This window comes from Rissa tridactyla, chromosome 11 (assembly GCF_028500815.1).
Source record: "Rissa tridactyla isolate bRisTri1 chromosome 11, bRisTri1.patW.cur.20221130, whole genome shotgun sequence".
NCBI lineage: Eukaryota > Metazoa > Chordata > Aves > Charadriiformes > Laridae > Rissa > Rissa tridactyla.
Genome location: NC_071476.1, coordinates 4,111,446 through 4,132,721, shown reverse-complemented (window position 1 = coordinate 4,132,721; position 21,276 = coordinate 4,111,446). Strand labels below are relative to the sequence as shown.

General features: G+C 60.6%; 2 protein-coding genes across 2 annotated transcripts; one reads left to right on the top strand and one right to left on the bottom strand.

Moving 5' to 3' along the window:
- The first annotated feature begins 2,951 nt into the window (after positions 1–2,951).
- Positions 2,952–8,338, top strand: LOC128916227 (cationic amino acid transporter 2-like). Its single transcript, XM_054217598.1, has 11 exons — positions 2,952–3,324; positions 3,420–3,575; positions 3,831–3,999; positions 4,267–4,403; positions 4,788–5,010; positions 5,477–5,613; positions 6,005–6,107; positions 6,240–6,382; positions 7,039–7,205; positions 7,818–7,926; positions 8,184–8,338. The coding sequence occupies exons 1-11, from the start codon at positions 2,952–2,954 to the stop codon at positions 8,336–8,338; spliced, it is 1,872 nt and encodes a 623-aa protein (XP_054073573.1).
- Positions 7,386–19,324, bottom strand: CCDC69 (coiled-coil domain containing 69). Its single transcript, XM_054217173.1, has 9 exons — positions 19,036–19,324; positions 13,934–14,003; positions 12,895–13,073; positions 12,578–12,653; positions 12,307–12,380; positions 11,972–12,073; positions 11,494–11,613; positions 11,151–11,248; positions 7,386–10,982 (listed from the first exon to the last, which is right to left on the bottom strand). Exons 1-9 carry the CDS (start codon positions 19,081–19,083, stop codon positions 10,814–10,816), a joined length of 936 nt encoding a protein of 311 aa, XP_054073148.1. The 5' UTR covers positions 19,084–19,324; the 3' UTR covers positions 7,386–10,813.
- Between the last annotated feature and the right edge of the window lie 1,952 nt (positions 19,325–21,276).

The window sequence follows — 21,276 nt, the reverse complement described above, 5'->3', positions numbered from 1 at the left end:
TTCCCTACCCCGGGAGACCGGAGGCACCCTGGGAGGAGACGGCCCTCACAGGCTGCTCCTTCCTACCCTCTTGTTCCCTTGGAGCAATGTTCCCTTGGGCTGGCGTTGGTGTCTAGAGACCGCGTTCATGTGAGACTGCGTGGGTGACAAGCACGGCTTTGTTCACCCTGCGCTACAGCGCAGGACAGCAGCCCTGCCTCTCCTCCCGCTGCCCCTGGCTGTGCCACGGTGTGCTGAGCCCCCCTGCCCCAGCACCTCATAGGGTGCACCGGGGCCCTGGGGCAGAATAACCTTATGGTGAGAGCACACACCCACGCTTGAGGTGCTCTAGATCCTTCCTTGCTTTGTTCCTGCATTGCTGATATCCTCCTCTTCCTCTGCTCCTTACAATTTCTCACAACACCGGAAGGCTGGAGGATGTGCTGAACTACATCATAGCTTATGCACAAGCTAAGTTAATTTTGTCCCTAAACACCATAATCAGGCTCAGCCTGCATGCTGCCTATAACATGATCAAAGTTAGATCCTCCCTCCAAAAATAGCGGCTCTTAGACTCTCCTCAGAGCCCAGACTTGGTCATCGTCGTCTTCTCCCAATATGCTGAAGACCAGACAGGTCACACTACAAGTAGCCACTGCCTGCCTGCCTGCCTGCCTGCCTGCCCCCCCCCCCCCATCCTCTCCCTGCTATGAGCAGCCTTACAGAACAGCTGTGCTGGGGCCTGAGGGCACTTATATGCCTTCCTGGCCCTGAGCAGCCTCACCTGGGACCCCCACCCACACAGCCCCCGGCCCCATTTAAGCCCAGCCCTGGACCCACCTCAGCCCCTATTCACCCTCTGCTGCTCAGTCTCTGTAGGCTGTGCCCTAGGGGGGAGGTAGTGTATCAGGCTTGTTCCTGGTGTCTATTTAATTCCTTTTTGAGGAGTACTGGCATCTTCTTGCAGCCCCCTAACTGGGGCAGGAGCTGGGGAGTCTGGGGGTTGGATGGGGCAGGCGTTGTTTGGGCTGAGGGCTGCAGCCCCAGCCTTGGTCCCAGGGCAAGGCTGGGTGGGCCAGTGATGGACGGTGCTGCTGTGGGCTCTGCTGGGGCTGAGTGGGTCCTTTTTCTTCTAAGGGTGTTGTCTCTATGCAATGGGGCTGGGACAAGTTGTGGGCAGAAACTGGGGTCTCAGTGCCCAAATACGGGGGCAGTGCAGGCAGCCTCAGGGCTCTGCTTCTGGGAGCTGGGTCTGTGCTCTTCTGCCTTGCTGCAGTCAGTCCTTGGACCTGCTCACCTCCCTCTGTGCTTCCTAGGGATAGCTCAGCCTGGGGACGTCCCTGCATCCTGACCTGGCCGTGCTTCTGCTCCTCTTTGGATTTCCTCCAAAATCTGCTCCACAGATTGGGATGGGGGCTTCTGGTGTCAGGGAGCAGGGATGAGGGAAAGGGCTCCCCCTTCCACCTGCACAACTTTGAAATGCTAATTAAACCCCCTCCATAATGCCCCTGAGCCTATTAGCATTGCAGGCTCGTGTGTATGATTTGGAAGGCGTTGTGGGAAAAATATTTCTGCATAGATTTCCCATTGTGCAGCCCAGAGCGGTGGTTGAGGGGGGGAGGGCCAGGGTGCTCCCAAAAGGGATTTAAGGGGAGACTGTAACTGGGGCTGCCCAGTGCTTGCCCCCCCCCCGTCAGCTCGCAGCTGGAGCCGTTTGCCCAAAGGATGGCTGGAGTAAGTAGTTTGTTTTGCAGAAAAGGGGAAAATTATCAGGGCGAGATGCCCTGGGTGGGACTGGCGCTGTGCAGCGGGTGGGTGCTGCTGGGAGGGGGGTGGCGAGAAGGCAGCCCCATCTTGCCCAGCCTCGGGCGGTGGCTTTCCAGCCCCCAGGGGACATGATAGCTGTCCCCAGAGGTTGGGGCTCCCTGCACAGTTCACAGTGCCCCATCCCATGGGTTGGGGTGCTGGGCACTGCCCCAGGGTGGTCCTTGTTGCCCCAGGGTGGTCCTTGTCCCCTCTGGGCTCCACACTGCAGCAGGGACTGCATGGCCCCATGATCCTCGCTGCTGCTGGGACATGCCGGTGGGCAGGGTTTCCAGCCGGGTCCCTGGCTCCGTAATTAGCAGATTATGGGATCTGAAGCATGCAGCATGGGCTCTGCCTGGCTGTTGGGCAGCACAGAGGTGCTGGGAGCACTGTGCAGATGTGGAGGCATGCAGCCCCTCTTCCCCAGTGCAGGGGACTCCCAGGGAAGGATGGGCAGGATGGGGGAAGGCACATGAATCCCGCAAGTGTCACACAATTTGGGTTTTCTGCCAGGCTGACATCCCCATCGATGACCTGAGCAAGCTTCAGCGTCACTGTGCAAGCTGAGGGCCCTGGGGACCTGGTCCCTGTCCCAGCTGTGCCTCAGATGCACAGTTACAGGTGCTGCGGGAGCACCTTCAGCTGAGCAGATGGGTCTTTCCTGGCGTGCTGCGAGGCAGATGGCTGCTCCAGGAGCGGAGCATCTCCCATCCATCCTTATCTTGCCCAGTGCTGGTCCAAAACTCAGCTGTTTGTCAGTCTCTGCGGTTTCTGCATTTCAGTTTCAGTGTCAAAGCTGGGAGGATGCTGGGGATCCTGCATCCCCTGCTGGAGCAACAGGACTTTCTGGGCTGGCGGGGTGACAAGCAGGTGTCCCCTCTCACCCTAGCATGAATCAGGCAGAGCCCAGTAAACCCCAGTCATGCAATGCCCCTTTTCTCAGCAGGGATGAGAGAAGAAAGCAGCTACTTGAGCCCCATCTTTCTGCAAAACGAGCTGCTTTTCTGGCAGGGGCAGAAAACAGGCAGCGCTCAGGGAGTGTGGAAAGCACTGCGTGGGGGGTGGGACCTGCAAGGAGAACGTTCAGGCTGGGTTTGGGTCACGTCTCCAGGGTGGTGCCCGAGGGGCAGAAGCATCCTGAAGCCTGCTGCTCTCCTCTCCCGCAGATGCCAAGCTGGGACTCCCTGCTCTCTGTTTTGAAGACGCTTTCCCGCAGAAAGCGAGTCCCAGCCGGCTCGGAGAGCTCCAGCCTTCGCCGCTGTCTCTCCACTGTGGACCTGGTCGCCTTGGGAGTGGGCAGCACGCTGGGGGCTGGTGTCTACGTCCTGGCAGGGGAAGTGGCTAAGAGCAGCTCTGGCCCGAGCATCGTCCTTTCTTTCCTGATTGCGGCCATGGTGTCTGCTCTGGCAGGGCTGTGCTATGCCGAATTTGGGGCCCGTGTGCCCCTGGCTGGGTCCGCCTATCTCTACAGCTATGTGACGGTGGGCGAGCTGTGGGCGTTCATCGCTGGGTGGAATCTGCTGCTGTCCTATGTCATTGGTATAAGGCCCTTCTGATCCCTCCTTGCTTTGCTGGGTGTCATTCCCAGACCCTGCAGGGTCACCAGTGCTGCCCCAGCTGCCACCTCTCCCCAGGTACTGCCAGCGTCGCCCGGGCCTGGAGCGCTACCTTTGACCAGCTCCTCGACAAGAAGATGGGGAGGTTTTTGGGTGCTTACGCAGCCATGAGCTCTGTGGGGCTGGCGGAGCACCCAGATGCCTTTGCCGCTGGGCTGGTGGTCCTGCTGGCAGGTAGGATGCCTCCCCCTGTGCCACCCTCCATCAGGTAGGATGAGGTCCTCACCCCACCATGGGCTCTTCAGGATGGTGCTAACCCCCTCTGAGGCTTTGCCATTGCCCTGAGCAAAGAATGGGGAATACAAGAGAAACCTGCAGATGTTCCTGACTCTACCACTGTCCCCTGTTTTCCACCATCCCCAGTAATGTCTACCCTGGGCCTGGTGTCATCCAGGAGGCTTGGCCAGTTTTTCCTCTTTTCAACCCCAGGGCTTCTTTCCTTTGGAGTGAAGGAGTCCACCACGGTCAACAAAGCTTTCACAGCTCTCAATGTGCTTGTCCTGCTCTTCGTGACAGTGAGCGGCTTCATCAAAGGCGACCTGAGCAACTGGAAGCTCAGGGAGGATGATCTGCCACGGGCAGCTGCCCGCGAGGCTGGGTATGAGGGGCTCCTCTCTCTCCCCGTGCTGCGTTCATGGGGATGGAAATGGCTGGGTCAACCTAATGCTTTACCCCAGGAAATCCTGCTTTCCCCCATTTCTCCCTGCCCTGTTGGCATCGAAGAGCCAAAGTCCTAAGCCCTGCTGGCCTGATGCTGGAGGTGTGCGTGCGTGAGTGGGTGGGGTAGGCTGTTCAGCCTGTCCCCATCCTGGGACCCCATTGTGCTGACCCCTCTGCTCTGCCTGACTCTTCCTCCTCCTCCCAGGAACCAGTCTGTGGCCAACAACATGACCAGTGCCTTTGGGGTGGGAGGCTTCATGCCCTATGGTTTCACTGGGACCTTGGCTGGGGCTTCTGCCTGTTTCTATGCCTTTGTTGGGTTTGACTGCATCGCTACCATGGGTAAGTGAGGTGGGGAGAGATGCCAGTGGGACCCTTCCCTGCAGGTGGGGGGACCATGGCAGGGGTTCTCTCCGCAGCCCTGGGAGCTGGTGTGGGGCTGGGCTGGGAATGGGCGCGTTGCCAGCAGCCACTCTCTCCTGCCCTCTGTGCTCAGAGGAGGAACTGTGAGAGTCCATGTGGCACGACTGGGCTAATCCCAAAGCAGAGACAGTCCCCATTCCCATAACCCTGGAGCCCAGGAGGTCTAGTGGTCCTTGCTAGAAGGCATCTGTGTCCCCTCTCGTGGGGAGATACGGGATATGCCCTCCAGCCTGATCTGGGCCCTTAGCATGCCATGCGCATTGAATGACCATCTGTTTTTACAGCTGAGCTTGTCTCCCCCAGGGGAAGAAGTGAGGGACCCGCAGAGGTCCATCCCCATGGGCATCATCCTCTCCCTCCTCATCTGCTTCCTGGCGTACTTCGGGGTGTCTGCTACCCTCACCCTGATGATGCCCTACTACCTCCTAGACACCATGAGCCCGCTCCCAGCGGCTTTTGAATACGTTGGCTGGAGCAGTGCAAAGCATGCTGTGGCTGTGGGGTCGCTGTGTGCCCTGACGACCAGGTGAGGGGAGCGAGTGCTCTGATGGCAGCTCTGGAGCTAGAACCCATCCAGGAGCGATCCCCAACCCCTTCCTTCTGACTGCCCTGCTTGGCCAAAATCCCTCAGCCTTCCCTCACAAACCCTGTTGCTCCCAGCCTGGCCCCTCCTGATCACAGAGAGCAACCAAACACCTTGATGTGCTGGTTTTAGCCCAAATTGGAGGAAGTGGTCGGGTGTTTGGTGACACCGTGACTGCAGGAGCAGGCTGGTGTGCACAGGGCTCCTGGGACCTGCGGACATTGCTTCCCCAATACTGTCCCTTGTCTGATGGTGAGGGAGGTGCTGGCCGTGTCAGCATGGTTTTGAGAAGGTCATGGACAGTACAGATGAACAGGAACTCCCTTGGCACCCAAGGAGGTGCAAAAGGCAGGATGGGCACCTCCTGGATGCCTGCCCTCTTCTCCCCCATTTCCTCCCCTCTCTGCAGCCTCCTGGGCTCCATGTTCCCCATGCCACGGATCCTGTACGCTATGGCTCGAGATGGGCTCCTCTTCAAACCTCTGGCTAAAGTTAGTCGCCGTCAGTGCCCGGTGGTGGCAACGCTGGTGTCTGGAATAGTGGCAGGTGGGTGAGCGATTGAGTTACCCCTTAACCTTGAGCAGGGTTTGGTGGATGTCCTCTTTCAGCAGGACAACACAGACCTCCTAGCTTGCCAGTAGCTGTTTGAGCAGTATCTCCTGGCCCAGAGGGAGATCTCCTCACTATTGGGAGAGAGATCATTTGGCCTTGATGCTGTCCCGGACACCAGTTCAAGGCTCTCCGAGCTGCCAGGGAGGAGGTGGCAGGATGCTTTGCACCAGTGACCGAAGCACCACCAGGTCATCGAGTGCTTGAGTCCTGCTGCAGTGGGTGTCAGGGGGACCCGGGGGGCAGAGGGAGAGCACGGCTGCGATGGGCACAGCAGCAGTCTTGCCAGCTCTGCTGGGAGGCTGAAAGGGCTTCTCGTCTCCGGCAGCTCTCCTGGCTCTCCTTTTCGACCTGAAAGCCCTGGTTGACATGATGTCCATCGGCACGCTGCTGGGCTACTCGCTGGTGGCTGGCTGTGTGCTGCTGCTGAGGTGAGGCTGCTGGGGACAGGGGATGGGGCTCGGCCAACTTCTGGTGTTGGTCATGGCCGGGGCGAGGCACTGGCCTTGGTGCACTGCAGGTGCACTTTCCATGTGTCTTAATATCCACTATCTGCTCCTCAGGTATCAACCTGAACCCAGCGCTCAGGACACTCCTGTGGGAAAGGTCCCAGCAGTGCAGCTCTGGTGGGACCATCTTGTCCAGCCACCCCTGCATCCCACCCCACGTTCCTCCACCACAGTGGCCTGGGCTCTGACAGCTGTAGGTATGCCTGGGAGTGATGGGTGGGCTTTATGAGGAGCTGGCGTGGGGGACACGGGGGACATCGCAGCATGGGCTGGCAGGTTCCTGCTTGCTGGAAACCAGCCGTCAGCGGGATGCAGGCAAGGCCTGCCTGGCTCCCTCCTGCCCTCTCCTGACTGCCACACAGCTGACTGCCCCACTGGGACCTTGGGAAACCTCCTGCTCCCTCTGCTTCCCAGGCTGGCTCGGGAGAAAAGCTAAACCCACCATGATCACAGAATGGTTCAGGTTGGAAGGGACCTTAAAGATCATCTATTTCCAACCCCCCTGCCATGACACCTCCCACCAGCCCAGGCTGCTCAAAGCCTCATCCAGCCTGGCCTTGGAACATCTCCAGGGATGGGGCAGGCACAGCTTCTCTGGGCAACCTGTTCCAGTGCCTCACCTCCCTCACAGTAAAGAATTTCCTCCTGCTATCCAATCTAAATCTACCCTGCTCCCTGCTCCGTGTCCTATCATTACACTCCCAATCCTCATGAGCCACCCAACCCTGTCTCCTGGCTTTCTTCTGTCCCTCCTGCCATGGCAGGGTGGATGGATGGATGCTGCACCCCAGGAGAGGGATGGGTTCATCCCAGGGAAGCGTTGCCCTGACGTGCTGCTGTGGTCCCTCTGCAGCCGCCCTGGTCTGTGCCCTGAGCTGGGGGAGCACCACCGGGCTGCCCTGCCTCCAGACTGGGGGCGCCTGGTGCATCGCTGCACTGGCTCTGCCTCTCCTGGGGATCCTGGTGGCAGCTCTGCTCATCTGGAGGCAGCCGCAGAGCCGGGAGAGAGCATCCTTCATGGTGAGCACACGGCCTGGCTCTCGGGGACCGTCCCCAGGGAGAAGGACCTCGGGGATGGAGAGGAGGCAAGTGCTGCAGCCCCATGGGGAAAGGGGCTGCTATGTTGCATTGGGGGGTGTTCCCTCTGCTTCAGCTCAGGCAAACCTTTGCTGCACCCCTGTTGAACATAGCGCTGTTGGAGGCATTGGGTGGCTTATGGGGTTTTCTGTAGGGACTGTGAGGGCTGCCTGGTTCTTCCCCCCACATCTCACAGGCCAAAGGGGCACCTCCTGCAGCCCCAACTGAGCCCAGTGCCCGCTGCATGAAACAGAGCCGCTCTTCAGTGAAAAGAAACCCAGTTCTGACACCTTGGACTGGTTTTGCTAGTGGTTTACTGCCTCCCCCTTAAATCCTGCAGGACCTCCTGCCCTGGTGCAGAACCTGTCAACCAAACCACCCTCCACAAGCATCCCTCTCCAGCACAGGCTCTGGTTCCAGCTCAGGTCTCTGAGCCTCACAGCCCGATGGCTGGGCAGCAAAGAGTCCAAGCAGGCTGTAAAACCCCTGCCCGTGAGGCAGCCAGTGCCTCTGGGCAAAGGCATGATCCCATTACCTTGTGCTTGGTCCCTGCAGGTTCCCTGCCTGCCCTTCTTGCCGCTCCTCAGCATCACCATCAACAGCATCCTGATGGCCCGGCTCAGCGCGGCTGCCTGGCTGCGGTACCTGCTCTGGATGGCCACCGGTAAGCCCGGCCACCCTTGAGGGCCCAGAGCTGGCATCAACCTCTTTGGGTGAAGCATAGGTGGTTCGAGAGCCCGCAGCATGAATGCTGGCTGCAGAGCGGTGGCGGGCGGATGGAGGAGATGCTGAACTTTAATGCCAAAGGGTGGCAGGAGCACGCCATCCTCTGATGCGTGGCCCCAAAGGAGTGGGAACTTTGTGGCTGGGAGGGAAGAGAGAGGACACCCCTCAGCCCCAATCTCTTCTGCCCATTCCCAGGTTTCCTCATTTACTTTGGCTACGGGATCCGGCACAGTGCTGAGAGCCGCCGGCCTGAAGAAGCAGCACCCTGGGAGCCACCGGGCAGCACGGGCAGGGAGGTGGCCCTGGAGCCCTGCGGGATGGCGCAGTGCCCACCTGCTGCGGGGCAATAAAGGAGACAGGCTGGTCCCCGAGCACCTGGCTCCCTCCTCCCTGTGCCCGAGGGCAAAGGGTCCCCATGGGCTGAAGGTCCCATCCCATGGAGGGGCACAGCCCTGACACGAGCCCCAGGAGTGGTTTTCTCCTGGGTCTGGTGAATCTCCCTGAGCAACCTCACTCCTAAAGGCAAACCCCTGCTGGAGGAGCTTTGTTTGGAGAGGATAAAGCAGACAAGTGGTTTTGCTGTCGTTAGTGGGTTGTGGTGCTGGTTTGGTTTTTTTTTTTTTTGCCTTCAAAACCTCTCCCTGCAGCTCCCCAACTTCCCCCTGTCCCTTTGCCCGCCCTGTCCCTCAGCTGCTCCTGGCGGAGCAGAGTGGGGGCTTCTCACGCTGCCTCGGCACCCTGAGGTGGGCAGGGCTCATCTGCCTTGTCCCCCTGTGACCCCCAAGGCACTGCCTGTGCCAGGCTTTTTCCTCCTTACTGTGGGCAAGTTGTTTTTTTTCTGGACTCATTTATTCCTCCTCCTCGGTTCCCAGCCCTCCTCCTCTGTCCAAGGGCTGGGCGCATTCCTCCAGGTCCCACGCAGGATCTGCCTTTGTGGGGAGGGGGTGTGTGGGATGCAGTGCCAGGTGCCCAGAACGGAATGCCCGACCCTGCCAGCCTCATCTCCCTTTGCCCAGCCATCCTGTTCCCTTCAACTACGGCTAGACAGGAGTTACTGGGGTAGAAACCTGCCCTGTGATCCCTGCTTTGCTGCTACAGCATTTGGCATGTCGTTGTCCCCCCACTCCCCACATCCCTGAGGTTGCTGTGCAAAGCCAGAGGCTGCCCCATCACCCCTTCCCAGAGCCATGGGGATGCATGGAGCAGTGGGTGCTCTGGGAGGACACTGGTCTGACCCATTGGGCACCCCATGGAGGTGCTTGGGTGGGAGCTGGACCCTGCCTCTCTGTTGCCTTCCTGGCCACCTCGTTCAGCCGATGTTTTCCCGACAAGGATCAGCACAAAGGACGGAAGCGGCTGCTGCGGTGGCCCTGCCTGTGCTGGGAGCCCATTGAAATGAGTGAAATGAGGGAAGGAGCAGGAAAAGGGGGACGGGCAGCGGAGCTCCCTTGTTGTGGCTTTGTGGTGCCTGCTCCCACCCCTCCGCGTCCTCCCTCTGCCCTAGGTGTGGAGCGTGTGGCCCTGCTGTGAGATGTCCCTCAAACCACTGACAAGGAATTCTTGAGGCTGCTGCTCCTTACAGGCTTGTAATTGTTACAGCCAGTTGGCCTGGTGCGCGCACACACACACACATACATACACACCCCGGCTAACAGCCCTGGGGAGGGGACAGGCCAGTGCCAGCCCCTGGGGCAGTGACTGTCCCACCACACTCGTGCACCCAGTGGAAAGTGCTTGTGTGCATCCAGCCCTGACCTGCAGCCGTGTTGGCAGCATCTTCCCCCAGGGGGATGTGCTGGCTGGGAGCAGGGAGGGATGTGACCTGCTGGCAGCCCGCTCCCCCTTGGGGGGGATGCTCTGCTCCCCGAACGTGCACCTCCGGGCATGCAGCCTCTGCCTGGCTTTGGGGGAGAGGATGGAGCTGGTGGTGCCGCTGATGGGCAGCGGGGACGAGGAGGGCTTGGTGTCCATGTGGCAGTGAGGAGGGGCACGCCTGGGCTGCAGGAGCAATCCCTGGGAGCCATTTGCTGAAGATGGAGGAGACGATGGGGAGAGGAGGGCATTGGGTGGGAGCCCTGCCTGGCGCCCCCTCCCCAGAGAGCAAAGGCAGGTCCTGGGCAGGGGAAGCCCTGCTTTCCCTTGAAATGGCAGGAGTCGGTGGCATCCGCTCAGAGCAGCCTAAGGAGGAGGGCGAGCCCCAAAATGGGACAGGCTGACGTGATCATTGGCAGGGGCAGTGCCAGAGGTGGTGGATTTACCCGTCTGCGCCCGTTCCTCCTGCCCTGTGAAAGCCTCCGTGGCTTAGCCCTGGCCTTGGCCATGCACTTCCTAGGGATGCTCCCCAGGGAGCAAGGTACCTTAACACCACCGTGTCCCCAGCGCCCTCCTCATCCCCCCGGTGCTTGTCCTTGTGACCACCTTGTGTTCCTGGCCTCCATGCCCCTGGGCAGCACTGATGCTGCTTATGCTCAGAGCCAAGCGCTGGGTGGGATCCAGCCCAATGCATGTCTGTGTGTCCTGGCCAACCCCTTTTACCCCCAAAACACCCCCGAAGGCCTCTCAGGAGAGGAAGGGGTGCAGGGATGGCATGGGCGGGGGGGTGGCTAGGGTTCCCCTGCAGCCCCACATGGGCTGGGGAAAGGCAGGCGCAAGTGTCCTGTGAAATGCTCCATCGCCCCGGTTGGACGGGACCACCCTGAGGGCTCGGCCACCCCGGGGGCCTGTCCCAGCAGCGGGGGCACTCGTGAGAGCAGCCCTGGGCTCATGCACCCGGAGGAAAGCCCCGACAGCCCCCCCGGCAGCGCGCAGTGCCGGTCGGCGACGTGCTACGTGGCGATGAGGGACACCTCGCCGGCAGCGATGGGGAAGGGGGACCCGTCCCCCCCATTAAGCACCCGGTAGAGCAGCTCCTCCTTCTCGCGGCAAGCCTGGTCCCGCAGCTGCGACTCCTTCTCCAGCGCCCCGCGGGCGGCCAGGAGCTCCTCTGAGAGCTGCCTGCGGGAAAACGGCACACGCTGCTGGAGCCACCGGGCAAAGCGCCCGCCAGCCCCCTCCGCTCCCCAGAAAGCACCCGGTGCTGTGACGTATCTCCCCCACCGCTGCCACCTCTTGCCCCGTCGGAGATGCCACCCGTGAGACCAGCCACCCAGACCACCCACTTACCTCGCCATGACCAAGTGGTTCTGGGTGCGAACTTGCAGGTCCTCGTTCTCCTGCTGGAGAGTCTTCACCTTCTCTTCCAGCAGAAGGTTCTTCTCTGCCTGGAAGCCGGGGGGGCGAGGGTGAGGAGGGAGCCAGAAAGTGCCTCTGAATGCCCCCCACCCCATCTTGGGGGGAGTGCTGGCTTGGTGGGAGCATGGTGGCATTGCACTCATGTCCCCTCCCCACTCCGAGAGGAACCAGGCTCCATCCACCTCCGCTTCAGCTGCAATTCTGGACAGGATTCAGGTGGGAAGAAGAGACGGGAAGAAGAAAGCCCACCTGCAACCCCTCCCTTTCAACCCACCACGGTCTCCAGGTTCAGCAGCTTCTTGTCCAGGCCGTGGATGTGCTCGTTCTTCATCTCGATGACAAAGTGCAGGCTCTCCAGCTCCTGCTCCCAGAAGGGGCTGGGGCTCCCATGCTCCTGCGGGACACAGGGGGTATGGCAGCTGCAGTGGGGTGGGCACTTGCGGCATCTGCCATGGTTCACCCCCCCACACATGAGCCCAGCGGGCCAGTGCTGCTGGCTGGGGCCCTTCATGGGCCAGGATGGGATTGTACCCACAAGGCACCACGTTTCACCCATCACTTGTGTTCAAGAGACCCCAGCAGCATGTGCACCTCACAGGGATGGGGCTTTCCTCCCCCCTTCAGCTGTCCTGTGCCCTCCCCCGGCTCCAGCCACCCTCCCAGGGTCCATCAGAGAAGCACCCCTGGCTTTGGGCCAGCACCCCGGGTTCCCCTCCCTGACACCCCTCTGCAGAGGCCATGGGTCCCTGTACCTGGATGTGCTTCTTGTAGTCTGTGCTCAAGAGCGACTCCTCCACCCGCTTCATCCTCTCCTGGAAGGACTTCAGCTGGGAATTCAGTGCCTGGATCGTGTCCTAGGGCAGACGAGGAAGAAGCAGGATGGGAGGTGTCCGGGATTTCTTCCCGAGCAGGGGCACTGCTGGGCTATGGCACCCCGATAACCCCAGGTCTGGAGGAGCCTCCATGGTCCCCGGGCACACCAGAGACCGAGGTGGCCGCTGAGGAGCTCAGGGCACCATGGCGGAGCCAGCAGATGGTCCTCTAGCCCTCCACCAGCATCCTTTCCCAGGGATTTCTCCACGGGTACCTGTAAGGCCGCCTGGGACCTGTGGTGGGACTCTGCCAGCAGCAGCTTCTCCTGCTCATGTGCTCTCTGGAGCTCTGCATGGGGGATGGGGGACAAGAGCTGAGCGTCACCAGCGCGGGGACACCAGGGCACAGAGCCCCACCTGAGCCCCACGGTGCCATGGAGCAGGGGGGCAGCATCCCCACGACCCCACATGAAGCTGGAGGGACGCTGGCAGTGGTGGGGTAGCGGGCAGGGGGGCTTCGGGGAGCCCTGCTGTCCCGGCACGCACCTTGCAGGGTCTCCATGTGCTCTCTCCTCAGGGCATCAAACTGCTCCTCCAGCTCCAGGTCTTTTCCCTTTTCCACCTGGGAAGCAAGGAGGTGACAAACCCTACCTGTCCCAGCACAAAGAGATGCTTTGGCCCTCCCAGACCCTCCGTGACTCATTGCCAGACCCATACCGTTCCGGGCTTCCTAACCCCTTCCCAACACCTTCCTCCTCCCAAAAACGGGAGAGCCCAGCCCAGCGTGTGCCAGGTCCATGATGGCTGCCTGGAAAGTCCTGCCTGGCTACTGTCCTGCAGCAGCACCCGCCTTTTCGACCGACCTGGATGTTAACGTCCTGGGCGATTCTGGCAGTCCCTGCCCGGCCGGCATCCCGCAGCCACTCCTCCTCCTCCTCCTCCTCCTCCTCCTCCTGGCCTTGGAGGACTCTCGCGCTCTCCGTCCGCTCCTCTCGCAGAGCTGCCTTCTCCTTCCCATCCTCGGGCAACAGGGTGGCATTGGCTGCAACGCAAATGTGTCTGAAACGGGGCCGGCCGTGTCCTGCTAACCGGGCTGCTCGGATGTCCTGGGCAGCCGACCTGCCAGCGCGGTGGCCTAGGTTCAGCCCCTGTCCTCTTCCTGCTGGACAAATATCTCCCCCCCATCTCACTGGTGCAAATTAGCACTAATTGGGATGGCGCTGGCAGGCTCAGGGACGACACTTTATCTTGGAGAAGAGGAGGCTGAGGGGAGACCCCATCCCCCTGTACAACTACCTGAAAGGAGGGTGTAGAGAGGTGGGGGTTGGACTCTTCTCCCTGGTGAATAATGACAGGACCAGAGGAAATGGTGTGAAGTTGCAGCAGGGGAGGTTTAGGTTAGATATTAGGAGGAATTACTTTACTGAAGGAGTGGTCAGGCACTGGAACAGCCTGCCCAGGGAGGGGGTTGAGTCACCAGCCCTAGAGGTGTTTAAGAAACGTCCAGATGTGGCACTTCAGGGCATACTCTAGTGGCAGAGATTGTAGGGTGTTGGGTGGTTTTTTGGTTTGTTTGGTTTTTTTTTTTTTTTGTGTGTGTGTGTATGGTTGGACTCGATGATCTCAAAGGTCCTTTCCAACCATGAAGATTCTATGATTCTATGACACGGCTCATTAGGCCTCCTGCCCTGGGGACGACCTGTCTGACTGAGAGGATGGGATGCCATCGAGGACATCATCTCTGGGATGCCATCGTCTCTGGGATGCCTGCACCAGCGCCATGTGGAGGCTGGAACCATCGTCCCCATCCTTGGCTGCCCTGGGCTCTGTCCTACTCCTTTCTTAATATCGCACTGAGAAAGCACAGCGGGGGGGCGGGGGAGACACACATTTTCTTCTCACCGTTGTCTGTCTTCAAGGCCGTGAGCTCCTGGGAAGCCGGTCCCCGCTGCTGCTGGGCTTTTAGCTGTCTCTGGCAGAGAGAGAGGGGGCTGGAGCCGGGGGGAGGACAAGGGGGGCAGGTGGCTGCAGGCAGAGGACACCCTGCAGCCAGGCACCCTGTGCTGAGCCCGCTTCAGCCCCGTGAAAACACGGGTGCTCGAGGAGCCGTGGTCCCTCCCCGACCCCCCGCCAGCCCCGAGCACCCATGGGTGCGCACGTGTCACCTGGCAGGCAGCCCCGAGCTCGTGCCGTTTCCCTGTGTCCCAGCTGCTTTGCCACGCGGCACTGCCAGCCACCGGCTGGAAATACCCAAGGGATGCTCACAACCCCCCTGCCCCCGACACGGTGCTGGTGGGTGCAAAATAGGCTCTGTCAGCAAAACATTTGGTGGGGGAGAGCAGGCAGGACTTGTCAGGGCTCCTGCTATGGCTCTTCCTTGCCACCCACCTCCTGCCCTGTCCCCTCTGCCCCGGGAATGCTCAGGGCCAGCCCGGTCCCTGCCACCCCAAACGCATCCCTCTGCCGGTGCTTTACACAGCTGGGCCGGAGCAGGAGTGAGAAATGAAAAATAACTCTAAATCGGAGGCGATGCCGACCCCGTGCAGGGCTGGCAGCAGGCGAGGGCTGGCGGCGGCGCAAGCAATGACCTCAGGAGCGCAGGAATGCGCTGCTCGGCCCCACGCGCTCCCGCACGCTCCCACCGCTGCCGCGGGGCTGATACAACCCAGAGCCGGGAGCTGCCTTCAGCAACACAGCTCAGCGGGACGCCTTCCAGCCCCGCCTGCGTTTAATTTAGTCACTTGGGGAGGGAGGAATAAAAAAAAATAAAAAAAAAGAAGAAGAGATGGATATATTTTTATCTGTTGCTGAAAGAAGCAAAGCTCGCCAGCTCAAGCAGCTCTGCCTCCCCGGTGCGGGGCAAATCTTGCCCCCGGTGCCCATCACCACGTTGTGCTTCTGGGCAGGGGGAAGGATGAGCCGTGGGAGGGGGAATCCACCTGCAGACATGTCACCGCTCTCCAGCCCCTGGCAAAGCCTCCCCTAAAAATACCAGTCCCTCACGAAACCAGCCCGTCGGGGTGCTGGGGACCCCACTGTGCCGGCTGCACCCCGGCTTGGCCCCGCTGTCACAGCAGCGTGGCCAAATACAGACCGGATTAGGGAGCCTGGCTTGGGAAAAAAGCGTGGCAAAGCAAACAGGCATCCGTCCCTGCCTCCGCCTCCCCGGCAGCCCCCCTTCTGAAGCTGGAGGGGAGCGCAGTTGCCAGAGAGAGAGAGACAGCAGGAAAACTCCGAGCCTCGGGGAAGCCACGGCTTTATCTTCCCTTCTATGGCGTGAGCGGCCGCGGCGTTGAACGCGGCCCAGGCGGTGGGGCTGGGAGGCACCAGGCGGTGGGGATTCGTGGGGTTTGGTTCTCCATGCCCACACGGCTCGCCCTGCGAACGCAGGGTGGCCCGGGATGCCACCGAGCCCCGGTGGCCCTGCCTGCAAAGGGTCCCCAGCGCCCATCTCATGCCAATGTGCTGTTTAATGTATCCCGTGTCTCTCCCTGGCTTTTGCAGTGTGGTGGGGGGTTAGCGGATGAGACAGTCGGGGCTCTGGGAGCCCAAGGGCATCGCGGGAACATCAAAAGCCCCCCTCCAGCTTTTACCGCGACAAAGCCAAGGCTGTGCAAGGGGGACACCATCCTGGCACGACGGGGTCATGCAGCCCCCAAGGGTTTGGGATGATCCGCGCCTTGCTGGGAGCGGGATGCTGGCACCTCCTCCAGGAGGGACCCCCCCCCAAACCTCACCTGCCCAAAGCAAACCACCTCCGCTGCGTGCGTCCCGCTCGCTGGCGAAGGCGATGCTCAAGGACAGAGAGCCCGGGGCTGGTCACCCCTGGTCAGCCCCACAGCATGGCCAATGTCCCCAGGGCAGGTCCAGGGCACTGTCACTTCTCCCCTGTGCCCCAGACACAGCGGGATGGGGCTTGGAGTCCCTCGGCAGCTCGGGGAGGATGATTTGAGACAACTGCACTGAGCTTAGAGATGGCTAAAGGGAGCGAGAAGTATGCCAGCATCGGCAGACAAATATAAATACCTGCCCTGAGGCTACGAGCGATGAACCTTCCTACCTCTAGGAGCAATTAAAATAGCTGTCTGGAGCTAATTTGTACTCCTAAACACTCAATTTTCCTTTGGGATGAGAGCTCCACTGCCAAAACCAGGGTGAAAAGCAAAATGTGGCTGAAAACTAACTGAAATATAGAGGCACTTTCCGCTGTCGCTTCCAGAGCAGCACGTGGCACCCACATCTCTGGAATCACCCAGCACATTTTGGAGAGCTGGAAGACAGTCCCGGTATCAGCTGTGTGTGCAAGGAGCAGGTTGGGAGCTGCTCCAGCTGGAACAGCTTTGGCCCAGGGAATAAGCATCCCGAAACATCCCGCAGGTGCAGGCCGTCAGCAGCGCTGCTTATCCTGAAAGGGCTCAGCACGGAAACCTCTGGCTTCGGCTTCGAGGAGGCTGATGCCAAAAAATACCTTCTTGCTATTAAAAAAAAAAGCCCTCACGTTCTTAGAACTAAATGTTTCTAACGGTCCGGAGAAAAACTGTTTACAGACGGATTAATCGGGATTTCCAGCAGAACCTGAGGCATCGCGGAAGGCGCCAGCAGCGGGGAGCACCCGTGCAGGGGCAGCCCCTGCTCCAGCTTTAGCGTGAGGTGGGGTTTTGAACTGTATTTTTCTTCCTCTTTTCCTGTTTTACAAGTACGTTGAGCAATTAAACCACCACACCGTCAGCGAACGAAATCACAAAGAGGCAGGAAACAAGCGCTTAAATCCTGACTGCGCTCCTGGGGACGAGGTTTTGCTTTGTGGCTGTGGAAAAGGGGGCCAGGATTTGGCCCGGGACCCTAAAACCTCCCCAGGACCCACAGCAGATGCTCGGTGCTGCCAGAGCAACGCTGGCACAGGTCCGTGGGACCTGTCTTCGACCCTGCTGCTGTTTTTCCTCCGGCGACGGTTGTGTTACAAGATGGCTATCACCTCTCGTACAGTCAGACCCGTGCCGCAGAGCGTACGCAAACTCTTCACGCCGTTGACAGCCCCGACTTTTGCGTCCTGACCTTTCCCTGGCTCCGGCTGCTACATATAGTTCCTATAACTCCAAAATAAACTCACCCCAGCCCTGGAAGGCAGCCAAGCCTCAGCCCTGATCTTTCGGGGAGGCATCTTGGCCTCTCTCACGCTGGGAGCCCGACCGAAGGGCGAGCGGTGACCACGAGTGGGTGGATGGGGATGGAGGAGAAGGGACCCCTGGGGACGGTGCCCAAGCTCGGGGACGGGCTCTGGCCATGGCACCTGTGCCTGTGCCTCCTTATCGCCCCGCAGCCTGGGGCTGCGAAGGATGAAGCTGCCAAGCCGCCTCCCCCGGGGCACGCAGCGGCGCCTGGTATGCCGTCCGCCCACCATCCATCCCGGCAAGGGCTCCCCAAGGTCACCTCCAAGCCGGGACCGGCCCCAAAAGCCTCTGCAGCCCCCAGCCCCATGACCGCCCCCAGCCCCATGATGTGCATCCCGGGGCTGCAGGGGCTCCCCCATCCCCAAGGGATCAGCCCTGTAAATCCACCCATCGGCAGCAGGAGGGTGAAGGTCTCCCACCCCGCCTTTTGGTACCCTGGACACGAGAACAGGGGCAGGAGCGGCTCGATGCCCGCCCTTACCCCTTTTTGCCATAAAGGGGATTTTCAGTGCTGCTTTCGGAATTAATTTGGAACTTAGTCACAGCAGCAGGGCCGTTTTATGGGGCAGAAACCGCAGCAAGCAACGCTGCGAGGCTGAGCAGAAGGCCCCGAGAGCGGGCAAGTGCAGGAAGGGAGGCGTCTGCGGGCAAATGACTGACTTAAATTTCCGTATTTTGATAAATGTGCGGCTTTCGACACCTGGGGCCTCTGGGCTGCTGTTTCTCCCTGTCCCATGCCCCTTCTTAGGAGCTCTCAGAGTCACCAAGCAGCCCAGAAGTGTCTGATCTTATGACACAGAGAAGAGCGGGGTTTTGGTTTTTTTCCATGATACGGAGAAGCAGCCAAGCCTGCGAGTGCTGTAAATAAAGGCACTTGCTGGCTCCGGGGCTGTGCAAGCTCCCCGCCTGCTCCCCCCACACATCCCAGCAGCGGGTTGTGCTTTGGCCGCGTGGTCCCTGGCGGCCGAGCTCTCACAGCTGCCTTGAGCCGGGGGACACGCCAGTACCGCAGGGGGCCATTCCGACTCTCTTCCTGCCCCTGCCACCCTCCGGCGACCACAACCCGCCGACACCAGTACAGCACAGCACGTCCAACTTCACCAACAACTCCTCAAGCCGACGGCGGGGCACTAAGGCAGCATGAGCACGTCAAAAAATAATAGTAATTAGCAGCAGATAATTTCTCGCAGAAGAGCGCAGAGCAACGCACCGAGATCTGCTGGGGACTCAGGGTGTTCCCCTGCAAAAGTGTCGCGTTCAGCACAAAGGGGGGACCTGGCACAAGGTGGGGGACACAACTTTTGGGACAAGGGAGGATGCTGTGGGAGGATGGCAGAGGTCTGGGGGGAGCCATCGCTGTCCTATATGGGACCAGAATTTTCAACAGGCGTTGTCACCCCAGGCGCTGCACCCCCTTTAGTACGGGCTTCCCCGTGATGTGGGGGGACAGCCCGGAGGGGTGCAGGAGGGTGGAGCAAGGGCAGGTGGCTGCCAGCTCCCGCCGTGCCCGGTGCCGGCTCCCCCGCCACACTGCTGACGGGGTGACAGCAAGGGGACAGCCACCGCCGCTCCCGGGGGGGCAAAGTGGTGGGGAACCCACGCCGGGTGCCCCCAGCACACCTCCTCCCCAGCACTGCAAGTGGGGGTCCATGCACACCCCAGCCCCATGCGAACCCCAACTCCGTGCAAACCCCGACAAGACGCACGCTGGGTCCCACGCGTACCCCGGTCCCACGCGTACCCCGGTCCCACCCGTACCCCCACCCCACGCCAACCCCCACCCCACGCCAAGCCCAGCCCAAGCCCAGCCCAGCGACCCCCCGCAGCCTGTACCTTGCCGCCGGCGGGGCAGCAGCGCAGGGCGCTGCCGGTGCAGCCCATGGAGCCCCGGAGCCCGTTCAGCCCCGGGGCATCCCCCGGCGAGCGGCTTCGGCTGCCCGGCGGGACCGGGCGGGACGGGACGGGACGGGACGGGACGGGACGAGCCGCCCCAGCTGGGGCTGGCAGGCAGGAAAAAAAAAAAATTAAAAAAATAATTAAAAAAAAAAAAAAGTCCCAGCAGCTGCTCGCAGGCAGCGCCGGGAGAGGGTGCTCTGCACCCCCGAGCCGCGGGCAGGGCCCCCGGCCGCAGCCTGCCCGCCCCCGGGGCTGGCCCTGGGCGCCCGGCGGGGGTGCCCCGGCCCCGGGGCCCCTCCAACCCTGGGGTGTCCCCGCCCTGGGCTCGGGATGCTTCGTCCCAAGCAGGGGAGTGGGACCCCCCCTCACCCCGGGAATGCTCTGTCCCTGGGGTTCCCTGCAGCGGGGATGCTCCTGGGTGGGGGGAAAGGGGAGCAGGACCCCTGCGCCGGGGCTGGGGTTGCCCTGGTTGAACCTACCCCAGCGCCCTGGGAGAAGGGATGTGAGGGGCAAAAGCAGGATTCATCCTGGCCGTTGCCTTCACCCCACGAAGTTTCAGCTCGTGCTGGGGTAGTTGTGTAAAGGCGGGTGGTTTTGGGGTGTTTGCTTCTGGCAGCAGCTCTGCTCTGGGGGTAGCTGTGCTGGCTGGAGGGGGCTTTTGGTGTGGTCCATACTGCCTGGGGGGGGGGGGGGCTGCATCCTAGCAACCCCCCGCTTGAGCATCCCAAACACCCCAAATGTTGGGCCTGGAGCCAGGGTGCCTTTTTCCGGGAGGAAATTGTGCATTTCAGGAATGGGTCCAGAAGAGGTAGGGATTTGAAAGTGTCCTGTTCTAAAAATTAATGGGAGGAAAGGCAGGTTCCTCCCAATGTTTTGGTTTTAATGATTTTTTTTTTTTAAATGCCATGAAATAATAGACATTTCTAAATGAACACACATTCTGACCTGAAAAGTCAACAGTTGCCACACAGCACTGCTGAAATAGGAGTGTTTCGACCTGGTCACGAGGCTGTACCCATATGGAAACACTGCCAGTTTTTGTCAACAAGTTTCTATTCTGACATTTCCCAAATATCCCCTGGGAGAAGTCCAAGCAGCCCGCGGCTCAGGGGCTGCCAACACGCTGGCGTTTTGCCGCCACTCGGCCAGCCAGGGAGCGGAGGTGCATGGTCGCCCCCATCACGTGTGACTTGGGAGGTGGTTTTTTTTCTGCCCTGGTAGCCCTGGGACTGGGGAAATTGTGATACACCACTTGGATAGGAGGGTGGGGGGCAGGCCCATGGCTGCCCCAAGTATCCCGGGACTGGTGGGACCAGTTGCCTGCGTCCTCTTGGGTAGGTGCTGCTTAACCTGGGTGAAGTTTCATGAGTCACAGCAGCTTCCAGGCATCAGCTCCCACCGCCCAGAAACCACTGAGAGTGTCTCTGTTCTTATCTCCCCCAGCACTTCATACGTGGGGCAGGTCTCCTTCTCCGCCTGGGAGCACTCATAGGGACTGAGTAGATCCTTTGTGGGATAAAAGGCTCTCTCACTGCAAGGTGCTGGTCTCCACCTCTCCTGGGCTAATTAAAAATCCTGGTCCAGACTCTGGTGACTTGAAGGCGTACAGGGGCAAGCACAAAAGCACATGCGTATTTCCAGGCTGGATTTGCATCGCTGGGGCCGGTGGCAGCCAACAGAAGCAACTGTGTGGGCAGCTGCCGAGGAGCCTGTCCAGCTGCCATCGCGTCGGGCACCAAGCTGCAGCAGTTTGCACATGCGCTTGTGATAATTTCTGGTTTTGTTGGGGGGGGCACTGGGCCACAAAGCGGGGCTCTGGGTAGGGTTTCTTTTGCTAATAATGGTGGAGGAAAAACAGAGGATTTGGTCACAGCAGGCTGAGGCATCCAGCCAGGGGCTCGGGGACGGGGCCCCGCTCCCCAGCCCCGCACCCCGTGCTGCTGCCGCAGGCTCCGCCGTGCCATGCTCGCCGTGGCAGCGACGACCCTGCGCGTCTATAAATTGCTAACTTTAGGAGAAGGGGCCGCACCAGACCACGTTACGTCCTTCCTTCAGCCCGCGGGCGCACCTGCGAGGCTGCCTGCCAGAGGCCCTGCCCGTGCTGCCCCAAAGGTCTCTTGTTTTAGCTTGATTTTATCATTTTCTCGGTTTCCCCAATCTTTCCAGTGTGGGCTGCAC